The sequence below is a fragment of the Protomyctophum bolini genome, assembly GCF_963924005.1.
Source record: "Protomyctophum bolini genome assembly, chromosome: 3".
NCBI lineage: Eukaryota > Metazoa > Chordata > Actinopteri > Myctophiformes > Myctophidae > Protomyctophum > Protomyctophum bolini.
The window spans coordinates 21,889,185-21,906,288 of record NC_137864.1 but is presented as its reverse complement, the minus strand read 5'-3'; the positions used below and the strand labels follow the sequence as shown (position 1 = coordinate 21,906,288).

The window sequence follows — 17,104 nt, the reverse complement described above, 5'->3', positions numbered from 1 at the left end:
AGGTACAATATAGTCCATAAAACTAAATAACAAATCTGAAACTAATGAACTGCAATTCCATTAATTCTAAGCCTATATAATCCTTTGCATGTAATAAACAGTCGGAAGTTAGATGATAGGCAATGGGTGGAAACATTTGTTCAGTGCATCTGGAGCTGAAAATGGAAGTTTAATGAATATCAAATGATAATGAGCATTCTAATGCGTGTGATGGATATTGCGTTAGTTTGTAAACAGACAGAGTAGTCCTGTGGCATGCATGCATAATCCATAAAATGGCTGTTCATCATCAGTATGATGTGAATATATTACATTATTATTAATATATCATAAAAATATAATATAATGCGAACATCAGCGCATCGTGAGGCTTTGATTTAACCCATTTTGGACGGGAACTGGTGTTTTAAAGCATTATGTTATACTTAAGCTATTGAAAAATAGCAGATCTACAGTCTCATAGCGCGGCACCGAGTGCCGGGCTATGAGCTTGTAGATCTGCTATTTTTTTTTTAATCGTGAAAAAATCTTTGAATATATATTCTTCTATATTCTATAATCTATATTCTCAACTCAAATCCTTGCTTCTGGGGGGTCCCTCCCTGGAACAACATATTTTCAGATGGGGTTCGGCAGCCAAATATAGATAATTCTGGGGCACCTTGACAATGGAAAAGGTTGAGCACCACTGACAAAATTTAGGATTTACGTAGGAGACTTAAAAAAAAAAAAACGTTCTAATGGTCTAAATGGGTTAATAAAGGGAGACAGTAAACAATTTGAGTTTGCAGGCGAATACAAACACAGAGCATATTTCTATTGGGATGAGAATAAAAATGTTTGAGTTGCTATACTATACTGTTTATAATATTCAGGGACAGTTTGGTCACTATCGCAGGAGAGCAGCTCTGCAAGATCTGTGGGGACATTTATTGGCCCTCACAAGTATAGAGAAACACTCACGCACACACTTTCTCACTGTCTAGAGCTCGACTAATCACTCACTAGACGGACTCTGATTGCCGACAATTTGGACGAATCAATGTGACTGATTACACTTCTGTATGCCAGGTTTGTGTCACACATTGTGTCTAGATCTACAAGTGTCTTTGAATGGATGAATGGTTCTCGAAGTCGTGTCCTTTTTTTAGATGTTGGCTGCCAGTGTAAATGAGGCCCAAGTGGCTCCTTCCCATCTGTCAATTCTAGTGGTTCCCAAACGTTGTTTTTTTTTCAACCCATTTAGACATTATTCTACAAAATGTCATCTAAATTCTGACAGTTTTCTGAAAATCCTATGTTTCTAGATCAGTGGTTCTCAAACTATTTCATGTCAAGGACCCCCAGAAAGATATGTATATATTTGGCCGCAGACCCCCCCATCTCAAAATATGTTGTTACAGAGACTCCTCCAGAAGCAAAGATATGAGTTAAAAACGATTTTTCTTAGAATAATAATAATAATAATTCTTAACATGTAAAAGGGTTCCTGTCCTGAATGTGTTTTAAGCATTATGTTATGCTTTGGACTTGCTATTGAAAAACCGCGCTATGAGCTTGTAGATCTGCTATTTTTGAAAAATCGTGAAAATGTGGCACAAACCGTTGAACATATCCAATATTTGCTTCTGGGGGGGGGGGGGGGGGTCCCTGAAACAACATATTTTCAGATGGGGGTCGGCGGCCAATTACATATATTTTGGGGGTCCTTGACTCCAACTGCGCCTTGGTCTGCCCCGGGGACACCTCCCAGTGGGATGTGCCTCGAGGACCTCCCTAGGGAGACGCCCGAGAGGCATAAGAAGATGCCCGAAACACCTAAGCTGGCTCCTTTCCAGAACATTGCAGCAGCGTGAAAAGATCTTTGTCTTGCTGAATAATATTTCTTCATGAATGGTAATGTGTTGCTGTCTCAAACACACCTGCATCTGAGCTGAGTGGATGTGGCAATTAATTCAAATGCCAGGACGACGCAACTAAAATGTTTTTGGTCATCTGACTGAAACCCCCATCTGATCTACAAGCTCGATTCTATGAGCTTGTAGATCTCCTTTTTTTTTTTTTTTTTTTTAATCCCACGATTTTGTAACCCATTTTTCACCCCTGTGTCAATTATCTAATGTGATCCTGGGCTCTACACACCTGCCAACATAGTCCCCATATGAGGGACATGGGGAGAGCAATGGACAGATCTGCTATTTTTCAATGGCTAAAGTATAACAATGCTTAAAACAAAATGGGTTAATACAGATTGGTGCTTTTATGGGCTGTGAAAAATCAACTTGCGTTTTGAAACAACTAAACAAAGATGTTTTTGCACTTTATCGCAATGTAATATTTGCGTTCTATGTTGGTGTGTACTGTGTACACGTGATTAAACAACCATACCCGGTTCCCGTTGGGTTGATATTGTAATTGTATACTGTATCTATCTCCCTGCTTTTAATGGTGGTTGTATGTTGTGCCGAGCAGAGAGAAAAATGTAAGAGAGCCGAACACCAAGACAAAAAAATTGTATGCACACTCATTGTGTAATATTTGGTCAATCTATCCGTGAGTTATCTGACTGAACATAGGCTAACCACGTCAGCCCTTTATACATTTCGGCCGTTTGAAAATAACACAATGTGTTGCATGCACTGAGCTTTTTTGAGAGTCCACAGCCGAGTTGGAATTTACAGCATAGGCTCTCATTTAACCCATTTAAACCTGAGGACGATTCTACAAATGTCTTCTAAACTTCTAGACAGTTTTCTGAAAAAACCTATATTTCTATGTCAGTGGTTCTCAAACGTTTTCATGTCAAGGACCCTCAAAATGATATGTACCCCCCCCCCCAGAAGCAAATAATTGAGTTAAAAACGTTTGCTCTGAAAGAATATATTATATTCAAAGCTATGCGCCACATTTTCACGATTTTTCTAAAATAGCTAAAGTATAACATAATGCTTAAAACACCAAAAAGGGGTTAATGCCATTGGGGCTGCATTGTAGAATGTTTCACAGTGGTGCCAGTTCTGCCAAACACTGGTCTTTCTTTTCGTCCACCTAACACTTTCTGGCGTCCCGGACAACGTGTGACATTTGTACAGAAGACAAACATTGTTCCAGGCAAGACGACGGGCATGTAGGGGACAGGAAGAGTGATGGTCACGTTTACACGTACGTACATTTATACTCTGAAGGAGCCTGAAGAAACAAAAATAATAATAATGACCATTTGGTGTTTTACTGCTTGAGTATATCCCCACTGGTACCAGAAGAATATACTGTACTCTATACAAGGGAATTCACTTCTAGTCATTTTTTGAGTGCACCCGCCTATGTGGCCTTGAGCACAAGTATATGACTATAGGGTACTAGTAGGGGGCGCCAGAAACATAGAGAGGGATAGTGCTGCAATGGTGCCTGCTAATGAGAGAGAGAGAGAGAGAGAGAGAGAGAGAGGTGGTCAACTAACTCCAAAAATCAAATTTTGTTCATTCAACTGAATGTGTGAATGTGTCACATTAACAGCAATTAACAGCTAGCCAGTCAGTGCAACATTGTCATCATGACATGGGTCTGACTTTTCAGAAAACTGGTAGGATTTTGAAGACATTTTTTTTAGAATCGGCCTCAGGTCTAAATGGGTTAATGTCAATATAATTTGTCTTCCTGAATGAATGAATGAATATGCATCTAATGCAACGCCCCTTTAATTCAAATTATTTGCCTGACCAAATACGAGGGAATTTGCACAAATGATTTGGCTTTCGATTACGTTGCTTTCAAAATAATGTGTAAACATAATAAGAACTACTTGCTAGAAATACAATTTGAATTCCTTCCTTAATCGACATCGCTCCGATTAATCAATCGGACCGATAAATCTTGTCTTTACAGATAAACAAGCCTAAAGTAACAGCTTGAAAGTGAAACAATATTATATAAGGTATTAAAGTTAAATCTGGCTTGCTTAAGCCTGCAGTCCTGTAATTCACATAACTCCAGAACCGTTGGGCTTCGGCCTTGAGTCCGTCGGATACACGGTTGTCCGTTGTAGAAGTGCCAGAAAAGGCTCTGGTCGGGCCCCCCGCACAGTCTGTCCAATTTCCAGGCTCTACCCTGAGCCAATTGATTGCCATGGCAACCAACACACCTGCCATTTGATTACTTTAGTCAGTCCACTTTTCACAGTCCGTTTGCACTCTTCAGACACTCTCCACGGACGTTTACCACTGCACAAGGACTGTCCACAATCGCCGATCTAGAATATTAACACCCCGAGCGGCAAGGACGGAGTTCTCCGTTAAATCAATTAGTAACGCCCATGCAGCGCTCACGACGGAGATTGATAAAAAATGGACGGATATTATTGACATCAAAACCGATCGCATCGGTCCACAGGCTGGGAGCGCCTGTTGCGCACCATCCGGTGGGACGTCATAAAAAAAAACCCTCCACTCCCCCCCGCCCCCGTCGTGGGAATGCAAACTTTCTCACAGTACTGTGATTCATGCATGTGAACACACGTACGGCACACACACACACACACACACACACACACACACACACCTGCAGAAGATGAAGTCTATATTTGTATTGCATGCGTGGTCTGTCCTGTCCTGTCCTGTCCTGTCCTGTCCTGTCCTGTCCTGTCCTGTCCTGTCCTGTCCTGTCCTGTCCTGTCCTGTCCTGTCGGCGCGCCGAACATAAAAGATCTGAAAGCCCAGAATAGCTTTGGGTTTATAGATCTGCCCGTTCTTTTCTGCTGAGGATGGATGGATGCTATAGGTCTACTAAAAACCCTATAAGCTCCAATATATCAACACATCTATACACAATCACAAAAATGCATGGCAGTATAGGCCGTCTTTGACGCCTGTGGCCTCCCGCAGGGGCGGAGCTACCAGGGGGGTTGGGGGGGGTGGTCACACCCCGGCCCGGACCTCCTGGGACAATTTTTTACACAGTCACTCACGACTGATAAAATCCCGCATCCTCCCGCAATTAACCAGATACAGAGCTTATATAGCCTATAATAGCCTACACTTTAACAAAATATCATGTCTGATGAGAATGTATTGCGCTGGACTGTACAAACACCGTGGAGTCTGTCTCACATCCTCAGCCACGCTCCACAAGTGGCAGCACCTGTCACTCATTAGTAGGCTAATCACTCTGTGGGGACTTAAGAGTGCATATGTGTGGAGTTCCTTTTCTCCACAACGGACCGATCAGGTTCGGCGAGGCCCGGTCGTGCTGTCTCCCCCCCGGCCCGGCCCAATGTAGTTCCGCCAGTGGCCTCCCGCCTCCTACCTTTCTCTTGGCTTGAAGCTGTCCATGGTAATTATCAGACGAGTCCCCCGGGATCTCTCCGCCCCACAGCGTCACGCCCACGATGGTGTAGGTGACGGCCATCACCGCCAATGGCAGCACGTAGACCAGCATCGTCACGATGATGTGGTACCTGTATGAGGGCGATAAGCAGGAGTTCACTATGATGTGGTACCTGTATGAGGGCGATAAGCAGGAGTTCACTATGTGGTACCTGTATGAGGGCGATAAGCAGGAGTTCACTATGATGTGGTACCTGTATGAGGGCGATAAGCAGGAGTTCACTATGTGGTACCTGTATGAGGGCGATAAGCAGGAGTTCACTATGTGGTACCTGTATGAGGGCGATAAGCAGGAGTTCACTATGTGGTACCTGTATGAGGGCGATAAGCAGGAGGGGTTCATTATGTACATAAGGGAGGCTCAGGGATAGAGTGGCCGGATGGTAACCGCAAGGGTGCCAGTTCGAGCCCGGGCTCCCCCAGAGTTAGTGTCGAAGTGTCCTTGAGCAAGACTCTGAACCCCTAATTGCTCCTGATGTGCAGGTTGGAGCTTGCATGATTTCCACCGCCATCGGTGTATGAATGTGCGTGTGAATGGGTGAATGTAATGCACAATCTATGTAAAGTGCCTTGGATAAAGGCGCTATATAAATGCACCATTTACCATTTAAGGGATAATATCTCGCTATAGGTGGTCATTGTCGGGAGACAGGGAGTTTAACCACCGAGGTTAAGCACAGGTGGTTAATCACCCTGAAAACAAGGAATTGAGTTGATCAAATAGAAATACCCATTTTCGGGTACTGCTAGTCTATTTCTAGCTCAAATGTTTTCAAAAACATTTTTGAGAGCAATATTTTGCTGTAAATGACATTGTGTGTCACAGTGTGTGTGTGTGTGTGTGTGTGTGTGTGTGTGTGTTTACTGTTTACATGGCTGTCATGTTGGAAACAGCAGTAAATCAAGCGGGCGCAGCCACGCAGCTGGTGCTCAAAGGGTTTGATTAGGCAGCGGTCTGTTATAGAGCGGAGTGGTCTGTAGTGTTATCAAGAAATAAATAACATTCAGCGATGTTATGAGGGCAATAAGCTGGATGTAGTGTACATTTTTGTCGTCATTACATTTTTTGCCACGGACATACAAAATGAGTGGACAATAATATTACCGGAAACACAAAGAGCTAGCCCGTAATGACCATAACAGGACTGTAACTCTGAGAGTGTACAAATGGACCCAAATGGACCCATAAAGCGGTTCCATTTGGTTCCATTTGTACATAAATAAGTGTAAATAAGTATTCTTTAGAAAAGCTGTTGACTTGGCATTGAGTAATTGGGTCTTGTGTGATCAAAATACTTGAATTTACAACTGTACTCTGACCACATCTCTGGCCTGCACCAAAATCTTTGCCAAAATGTACAAGATCAGAGCTACATTTGGCGAATGTTCCCATCAGAATACAGTATAGGCATGATTTGGTTCAGGTCGTCGTTGTGATTTAGCTACATAAGCACATTGATAACCATGACATGATTGTCTACTACTGTAGAGGGACTGACTGTACATATGATATGATATGAGATGCAAGCGTGGTCCTGCTCATTCTGTTCTTATCATACTTTCCATAATCTACTAGGTACGTCATAGATCTACTGTCCTACTGTATATATTACTCTGTGTGTGTAATAAACTTCAGAATGCATGGTAACCTATCACTGATGTCTTAGCATGCATTTTTCGCGCCTGCGACTCGCAATGGATCCACCACCCAAAGGGATTATATGAGACTTGATGATAGAAATGGTCGCCCTTTAAATCGCCCAGACAGTCGTTAAGATGGGGATATTCACATTTGTTCTACATTCTACACAACCAACATGGGCAGTTCTATTTGAAGGAGCTTTGCTCGAGAAATCTTAAAAATGTTCGTCGACTACCTTTTTTTACTGACAAAAACTAAATGGAAACCAAATGAAAACGAAGCTATGGTGACTAAAACTATGACTAAATATACTGTCGATATTGTCAACAAATTAAAAACTAGACTAAAATGTTAGGAAGGGACTAGTGGACAAGAGATCCATAAGTCATGTTACACTTGGTTGCATGCTGAAAAAAGCATATACAAAAGCTCACAACGCGTCACAGGCTATTTCCAGCAAGTGTAAAAACAGCCATTACGACGGCACCAAAGGCCCGCCAAAATACATTTTAGTCGACTAAATCAACTGCAGATTTAACTAAAATCTTATGATATTTAGTCAACTAAAAGTAGACTAACACTAAGGTCACATTCTCACCAGAGAGCTTTGCTGCGATTAAAATGAATCCTGCTGCGCATTTTCAGAAAGTGCGCTTCGTTTGGCAGGTGTGAAGGCTCTTTCGAATCCTAATGCGCAGCAAAGAACCGCATTTTACTCCGAGCAAAAACGGGGGTTTCGCTTCGCTTCCAATCGCACTTGATTACGATTCGGTGCAGGTGTGAATGCAATCCGCAGTAAATAAAGCAAACAATGTGGCGGGTGAGGAGCTGAACACAGTTGGAGACGGAGAAGGCATATTTTACGCAGCGCAAAGATGTCCCGTTACCGTGGATAGACGTGGTCGAATGAGGAGAGTGGAGACTGAAGCCCTGATCGAAATGAGGACGAGTACATTAATCAATTTCTTAAGAAAACACAAACACTGCAGTGCAGTGTAATAGTATTATAGCCTACAGAATATTCTGTCTGTCTGTGCGTGCCGTAAACATGGAATGCTGTCACTGTGTGGGGACTAGTGGGGAGTAGGAACTTTCATCTCGATAAACTTGTAAACATTTTGCGCTGCTGTCTGTTATATCAGTGCGGCTCAGCGCTGTGCCTCCATGCCTTTTAATACTATATGCTCCATGCCCAAAAGAACAGTGCGTGGCTGCGTGCGTATAGTGAGAGAGCGAGAGGGGGGGCAGTCCCACGGCACTACACATGCACGTTATGAGTATAATTTTATCACCATAGATTTATCATTTCACTGTGTAGGCTAGTTTATGAATGGAACACATTGATAAAGGTCCCCCCTGGTGCGTTTCCAATTGCTGCGGATGATTGACGCTGACGGTGTGAAGGCAAACCGCAGCAAATTAAATATGCAAGAATCCCATTTGGGCCATTTCTCCGCCCATACGAATTCGAGTCTACCGAAGTATTAGGTGAGAATGTGACCTTAATCATTCCACTAAAACTGAATGAAAAGTTATTCTAGAGACTACCAAACTACAACATGACGTCACAAGCCGCGGTGAAGAGCAAACCACCGCCACCGCCCCAGCCCTTCTCTCTGTTTTTACTCACCACCTGCTCAACGTTATTTCAGCTCCGGTGGTCACCTCACCACCGGAGCGGTGGTCACCTCATACCACCGAAAATCCTGAATATGATTGAGCCTTAATGACTAAAACAGAAATTTGCTGCCAAAAAATTAAAAAACTGCTCACATGAAGGGATTGTCCTGGGGCTGAGGCCAGGCCACGAAGCAGACCGTCCTTCGGGGCAGGACACGCACGGTGGAGAAGTAGCAGAGGGGGAAGGCCAGCACCACGGCCAGGCTCCAGATGCACGCGATGACCACCTTGGTGGCGGTGGCCGACAGTCGTGGCTTCAGGGGGTAGATGATGGCCATGTACCTAAAGAAAATACAAAACATTTAGAGCATACAGAGCATTCATTTTAAACAATAATACAGGCCTAAACATCTTCAAGTACTCTGTCTAGACTAGAGTCTAGATCTAGAGCAGTGGTTCTCAAACGTTTTTTTGGCTCAGGCCACCCCTGTAAATATAACCTTTTCATTGACGGCTCGCATGAATTACGTTACTATATAGCAGGGGGTTTTCAACCGATTTTGGCCCTGGGCCACCATCATCCTGACTTACGAGGAACCGCATCTCGCAGGACAGTCCCAAAATTGGACCGTACTGTCCCTCGTCGATCCCCAAATCAAAGATGTGAGCTTATCCTAATCTTTAAATCATATTCAAGGGAGAAATGAGACAGACTCCAGACTCTCAGAGGGCAGGGGGGTGTGTGTGTGTGTGTGTGTGTGTGTGTGTGTGTGTGTGTGTGTGTGTGTGTGTGTGTGTGTGCGTGTGTGTGTGTGTATTCAGCTGACGTTCGTTATGCATCAAGGCAATTATGTTTCTGCACTGGCTTTTGTTCAATCTGTTGTTCCCGCTCCCAGTCCCCAAACACAACTCATGAAGACCAGTTTATAAGTCTAAAAGGCAGTGATTTATTTTAAAAACGTTTTAAAACGTGGATAATTTACCTCAGGGTGGGCACCTGTACAAAAGAAAACAAAACCATATATGCTTATACCTGCCCCAAACAGAAATGCATAGATTTTATAGCTATATAAGAACAAAACCAAAAGGGTCACAAAATAAATATAAAGGCCACCCAAGCCTACCAATACCAAGGATGTAAAATATCTTATGTTAAAACTAGCATCTCTGAACAAACACTGACACGTCTAAAAACACTGGCCAACAGAATTGGTGTGGTTTGAAGCTGGCAAGGAAAAACATATAAAGGCTAGATGGCTCAAGGCGGAGTCTCTGACGTAGTTCACCGGCGGCCATCTTGCTTCGGGGCTACAGTACAGTACATGACTACATGTAGCCCCGAAGCATGTTCTATGGCAGTTCAAACAAAAACAGTCATAACTCGCTCAAATCTTGACGGATTTACAAACGGGTTGGTTTATTACAAACGTTGTCAACGTGGCTATGATTCAGGATGCCTATCTGCTTAATTTAATTTTTTAATTAAGCAGATATAATTTATATTCCTATACATTTTTTATATGAACGTCGTATAAAAGCATATAAGTATGGGGACGTCTGACGTTTATAACCAAACCGTTTGAAAATTGAGCAAGTTATGGTTATTTAAAAGTACATGCCCCATAGACACAATTTTATGCTGCCCCGAAGTAAGATGGCCGCCACGTAGCAACGAACGTCGCTCTCCATTGGCCAGAGCGCTGGTGAGCCATCTAGCTTTATCTATGAGCAGTATGAGGTCAAAGATATGTGAACCTTCTTCTTCTTCTTTGGATGTAATGGCAGGTTGCAACCAATTGCTTTCAGGTGTATACCGCCACCTACTGTACCGGAGTATGTAGTCCGACTCCATGCACTACCTTATTCCTTACATGCTATGTTATACTATTGAAAAAATAAATAACAAAAAAAAGAAAAGATCCTATGAAAGATCCCCATCTCCTTCAGATAGTCAATCACTACTTTTTGTTTGATCTGGACTCCGTCTCCTGTTGTTCCCAGGATACCTAATAGGTTCCACTGCCTTCCTGCCTCAGCCACCTTCTGTTTCAGTCTTGTGCATACAGTGGATCATGACATGTTCCACGTTTTCTGTGTCGTTACAATCTGGGAATTTATCAGTGGGACTTTTCCCTATCATTGAATAGGGTTTTGCTTAGACCAGTGTGGTCGATCCTTAGTCTGGTCAGGACTGTTTCCTCTCTTCTGTTCCATCTCATCACACCCTGTGCGTTGATACCTTTCTGTATATTAAAGTATGTTCTTCGTCTGCTGTCACTGTCCCATCTATTCTGCCATTTCTTATTTAGCTCTTTTTTCAGCATAGCCTTAGCTTCCCCTTTGCCAAAAGGCACCTCAATAATTTCTGACATCTCTACTGCTCTTTTGGCAATTGTATCCACCTCCTCGTTCCACTCTATGCCCACATGAGCAGGTATCCTAGCCTGGATCCAGCCCAAAAACCCGCCCACTCTCTTAGTGGATGCTTCAAGACAGCTACAGTCTGATAGTGATAATCAGGCTACAGGTATCCAGCAATAAAGACATTATGTGAGCCTCTTCAACCAGGCAGCTTTATAGTGACGCCCATGAAGAGAGGAGCCAATCACCTGCGAGAATCCACCTACTAGTTAGCCACTCATGTTCATACACCACTCAGTCTACCCACACACTCCGACACAAGCTGGTAACCACTCACTCAATCACAAATAATCACTAGTTCAATCACACATTCACACCTCCTGTCGGTCACTTCTCCTTCATTCACACGCACGCACGCTCGCGCACGCACGCACACACACACACACACACACACACACACACACACACACACACACACACACACACACACACACACACACACACACCTAGTTCATCTTGGCTATGAAAGCAGTAGGTTGTGTTTCCATGTACTTCATTGTGCAATATATTGATACTGCAGTATACCCAAAGTTGTTAAGACACACGCTGTGTTTTCATTACTAACTGCATCTGCTCTATTTCCAGCAAAATGTCAATGTTGTTGAACACATCCAAGACCGGAGCAGAGGTTGTCTGTTTTGTCAGAATTACTCAGCTCACTGCAGGGAATCCTGGGCTGTACTTCATAACAGCAGTTCCCAAAGTTCATGTCAAATTGGCACCAATTTGCCCCCACTTGAAGAGATATGCCAGAGGGAGGACCCCCATAAGAGAATATTTTTACGGCTCTAGCCGTGATTCTCAAACTGTTTGTTTTCAAGTACACCCAGTTTGACCTGCATTACTCTACGGACCTCCATTAAGTCCATTTAATGGCATTGCTATCTCTGAGACCCCAATTTATATTGTCAAATCAATGTTAATTTATCTCAGAGGTACAGAACGATAGAAGGGTCCATTTGGTTCCAAACTATAATTTTAGCTGCAGGGGACCCCCTGGAACTCCCTCAAGGACCCCTGGGCGTCCCCAGACCCCACTTTGAGAACCACTGCTTCATAACTCAACGCAAGATCACGGTCTGTTACACAGAACTTCAATCACAGATACCAGCGTCTTTTAGCCTGCTATATCAGGTATGTAGCTGCCAGGGCCCCTTGAATCATTCAGGGACCCTGTTTAAGATCGAGTAATGTTTTCTAAACACGTACATTCTCTTCCACAATGCCTCATACATAATCACAGCATAGCATACTAAGGATTCTACTGCATGTCTGTGTCCATCCATCAACATAGAGGTTTGGGTTTGCGCTCCGCAGGGAAAAACACAGCCGCAGTCAGAGGATGCATTGTAATTAGCAGCGTAGTCTTTCTTCTTGGGAATCCTTCAGGCCGTTACAGGTGAGACTCTTAGTAAAAAAACAAACAAGCACACTCAGTCTCACTGAGGTGCACGGCACGTCTCAAGAACACTTCAGCATGCCCAAGTCCCTTTTAATTAAAAGGACCACTTCAGATATGTCCAACGTATCTTTATATAGCCTAATAGAGCACAGAGGTCTAGGTAGAAGGCGCAAATCCACGGGTTCATGCACCTTTTATTTGCATTGTAATCCCCACAGGAGGGATTTTAGATCGCCTCATATAAGAACTGAGTTTGAAAAATAAACATGTCATCCAGGCCGTTTCACTCATAATGGACTGCGAGAAAACTCTGACTGGTTCCACACTCACTCCATAGGGCCACTATAGTTCCACACTCACTCCAGAGGGCCACTAATGGTTCCACACTCACTCCAGAGGGCCACTATTCCACACTCACTCCAGAGGGCCACTATAGTTCCACACTCACTCCAGAGGGCCACTATAGTTCCACACTCACTCCAGAGGGCCACTAATGGTTCCACACTCACTCCAGAGGGCCCACTGGGGTTATGTGTTTGCGCATTCTGGTTCCTGTCAAAAGTCTTGCAGCTGAGTTTTGGACCATGTAGTATTATGAGTGTGGATTGAGGGCCACTAATGGTTCCACACTCACTCCAGGGGGCCACTAATGGTTCCACACTCACTCCAGAGGGCCACTATAGTTCCACTCTCACTCCAGAGGGTCACTATACTTCCACACTCACTCCAGAGGGCCACTATAGTTCCACACTCACTCCAGAGGACCACATTGCATTATACTGATTACTGACGTTGGCTATCAAAAATAGCAGATCTACGAGCTCAAAATGCGTCACATTTGTACACTCTCAGAGTTAAATTCACATTGATTTTACTATTTAAATTGGGGTCCCTGAGATAGAAATGCCATTAAACGGGGGTCCGTAGACTAATGCATGTCAAACTTTGGGTCCTTGGAATTAAACAGGTTGAGAATCACTGCTAGAGCTGTAAAAGTCTTCTCTCACGGGGGTCCCTGCAGGCATACCTCTTCAAATGGGGATCCGCAGGCTAATTAGTGTCAATTTGGGGGTCCTTGACATGAAAAGGTTTGGGAACCACTGGCTACTATTGGTGAACAGTGGGTATATCAACACTAGCTCACTACACTGTGCCAACCAGCGGTCCGGGGACCACCAGTGGTCCTTGAGGGACCAGGTGGTGCCCAGGCTAAATGATGGAAGAGTTGGCAACCAAATAGACCCTTATTAGATCATTAACTCTTGAGAGCATTTTCTTTTTTTTTTCATTTTTCAATTGGGTCTCAGAGGCTAAATGTCATCAAATGGTGGTTCCGTGGCTCAAATGGGTCTGAGAGGCTAAATGTCATCAAATGGTGGTTCCGTGGCTCAAATGGGTCTGAGAGGCTAAATGTCATCAAAATTTGGTTCCGTGGCTCAAATGGGTCTGAGAGGCTAAATGTCATCAAATGGTGGTTCCGTGGCTCAAATGGGTCTGAGAGGCTAAATGTCATCAAATGGTGGTCCGTGGCTCAAATGGGTCTGAGAGGCTAAATGTCATCAAATGGTGGTTCCGTGGCTCAAATGGGTCTGAGAGGCTAAATGTCATCAAATGGTGGTCCGTGGCTCAAATGCCCAATAAATAATGGGCCTTGAAATTAAAAGGGTTGGATACATGAACAGCGGGAATATCAACACTCATTACACTGTGCCATTATTCTATGGTGGAATATTGTGAATTTAGTTGCACAATAACATGTTGGTCATAATGGCACACCATGGCTTCCATCAAGAGAATGATCTACACTTCTATTCCTTGTTGATACCCCACGGGGGAGCTATAGCCTATAAATTAATGATTACTGCCTTAATGTGAGCCAGCAGTGTTAGGACATTTTTGTCAAATGACTTTAATTGCCCCTTTGTTTGGTATAACTTTGTATACAGTAGGCCCCTATCCTTTCTCAAACCAAAATGAAATATTATTTATCCATTATCCATTATGAATACATTATTTTCTATCCATCATATAGCCGGCATAATATTTACATCTTATTTATTGTAGAGATACAGTCTGTATCTCTATGGAAATGTTATTAATATATTGAATTTTTTTCTGGTTGATCTTCAGAATACATTAGGCTATATAGCCATGATATAGACAGAAGCTAGAGAGGGAAAAATTTATTATAATTATATATTAGACGTTTATTTTATGGCATTCCAACATATCGAGAGCTTGATTGATTGATTGATTGATTGATCGATTGATTGATTGATTGATTGATTGATTGATTGATTGATTGACTGACTGATCTTTTATGTCACAGTATGCAGAATGGAATGGGTAGGCCTATATACAGTACATTTCAAACGAAAGCATGCACATACCGGTAAGTCAATACAAAAACTACTTTGTGGACGATACCATGTGATCAAGTAGCTCTGATTCATATGGACCAGAGCTATAGTTAACAGGGTCCACCATTTTCAATTCATCAGAACATTTTATATAGAGAAGTACAAATATACACTTCTATATTATAAAAGCTCACCTGTCAACAGCAATCGCTGTCATGGAATAGATGCTCGCGAACACGGATGTCACGGGGAAGAAATTATGGAATTTGCAGTAGGCTTTGCCGAAGTACCACTCCCCGTGCGCCGCGTAGATAAAGTTGATCAGCGTGTTGAACGCGGCCATGGACGCGTCGGAGAACGCCAAGTTCAGGAGGAAGTAGTTGGTGACGGTCCGCATGCGTTTGTGCGCCAGGATAATCCACATCACGATCAGGTTCCCGAAGACGGCCACTGCGAGCACGAAGCTGTAGGCGACGGACCACAGGGCGATGCGCCATGGAGGCTGCACGAACTGGTTGGTGAAATTCACCACCGCGGTCAAATTGCTGCTCGATGATCCGTTTTGCGCCGGGGCCGGCATTAGTATTAAGCTGGTGTTGTCATCCATTGTGAGTTATTAATAAAATAAACAATGTGTGTGTCGTTTTGAAGACAGGAGAACTACCCAGATATTGTTAACGTAGAAGAGTGGTCTCCAATATGAGGCACCATTGCGCGCAATAACACCAACAACATCACCAGTCCTGTCCTACAGTGCTGTACAAAACAGGCTATGTTCCCATCAGATCACAAGGAGATTATTTCCCATCATATGAGATGAAACGGCGAAAGAAAAAAGGAGTTCTCCAGAGCCTGTTGAATGCTGTTGAAGCGCAGTTTATCCTAATACTCCAGCATCAATTCAGCAACAGGCGTGCAGAGAGAGAGACTGAGAGAGCTGAGCGGAACGCGCGCGCCGCTACTATGACGCACAGTGCGTGATGGCACCAAGGTGGTGTGAGTGATGATTGATTTCTTCCGACCGTTGCTTCTGTTCTAAACTCGATGAAAAAAAAACAAATGGGCGGAATTGGTATATAGCCTATATTATTATGATAAATCATTAGTTTTTTTAATTTGAGGACACTGAGTGAGGACATTCACAGTCCAGTTACTCTGTGACTGTAACATTACATAACCCTTTCTTAACCCGACAGGCCGACACCGATGTGAATAACGCATGGTAGCTGTCAAGTTGTCATAACGCCGCAGGAGATCACGTTTTCGCGTGCGTACGTGCGTGTGCGTGCGCGTACGTACGTGTGTGTGTGTGTGTGCGCGCGTGTGTGTGCGTGTGCGTGTGCGTGTGTGTGTGTGTGTGTGTGTGTGTGTGTGTGTGTGTGTGTGTGTGTCTCCCAATCATTTGGGAGGGGTTAAGATGTTGATGTTGTATATTTTCTAGAATTGAGTCATACCATCCATGCCCACATATGCAGCGCCAGAGAGCAGTAGCGTGCTGCTGAGTTCCCCTTTCAGGTAGCCTATAATGACAACTGGAGTAGATGGAAGTAAAGTAGCCTATAGTTTAACCAAATGGACCCATATGCATCGTCCTTATTCTGGCCATGTCATGTTATAAAGCGTGTCTACTGGAGCGTTCAGTGCTCCTCTGATTAAACGTCATGTCTCTGTCAGTGCATATGACATTCAGAACGGGTGTAACGTTCAGCAATCTACCACCTGTTGTGACGCTGCGGCTATAGGATAGATCTGCAGAGGGGAAAATATAGATCATTAGGCGACACCGTCAGTGAATATGTCTACTACTCAAACATTTTCATGTCAAGGAAGTGGAACCCCAAAAATTATATGTAATTGGCCACCGACCCCCATCTGAAAATATGTTGTTCCAGGGACCCCCGGCCCAGAAGCATAGATTTGAGTTAAAAACGTAATAAGGCAGACGCTCACTCTATTCTGTGATGCAGGTTATTGGCAGACATTCCCTAAGCAGGCTTCACGCGGGGCTTTGGTTTCCCCGCCCCCCCCCCCCCCCCACACACACACACACACACGCACACACGCCTGCTCTAAACTGACGAGTGTTTGTCTGACTCAAACTCCTTCGTGTTTGTTAGTAAAACAGTGAATTAATTTAAATAAACAAGTTAAAACGTACCAACTTCCACCTCATGGAAGATGAGGAGAGTTGTCAGTGTTGTCAGGGAGTGGAAACTGCCCAGAGACATGACGGTGACAGCAGGAGGAGAAGTTTAATTATCGTCCTTGGAAAAAAAAA

The 17,104-nt window shown here is 43.6% G+C and overlaps 1 protein-coding gene across 1 annotated transcript in view; it reads right to left on the bottom strand.

Annotated features, from left to right (window-relative positions):
• tacr3a (tachykinin receptor 3a) overlaps positions 1-15,406 on the bottom strand; it is a gene marked incomplete at both ends in the record, with an annotated part of 35,977 nt that extends 20,571 nt beyond the window's left edge. The window contains 3 exons of the mRNA XM_080760470.1: positions 5,302-5,452; positions 8,797-8,985; positions 15,021-15,406. Coding sequence (XP_080616596.1) covers positions 5,302-5,452; positions 8,797-8,985; positions 15,021-15,406 — 726 coding nt within the window. The remainder of the gene's footprint in view (positions 1-5,301; positions 5,453-8,796; positions 8,986-15,020) is intronic.
• Between the last annotated feature and the right edge of the window lie 1,698 nt (positions 15,407-17,104).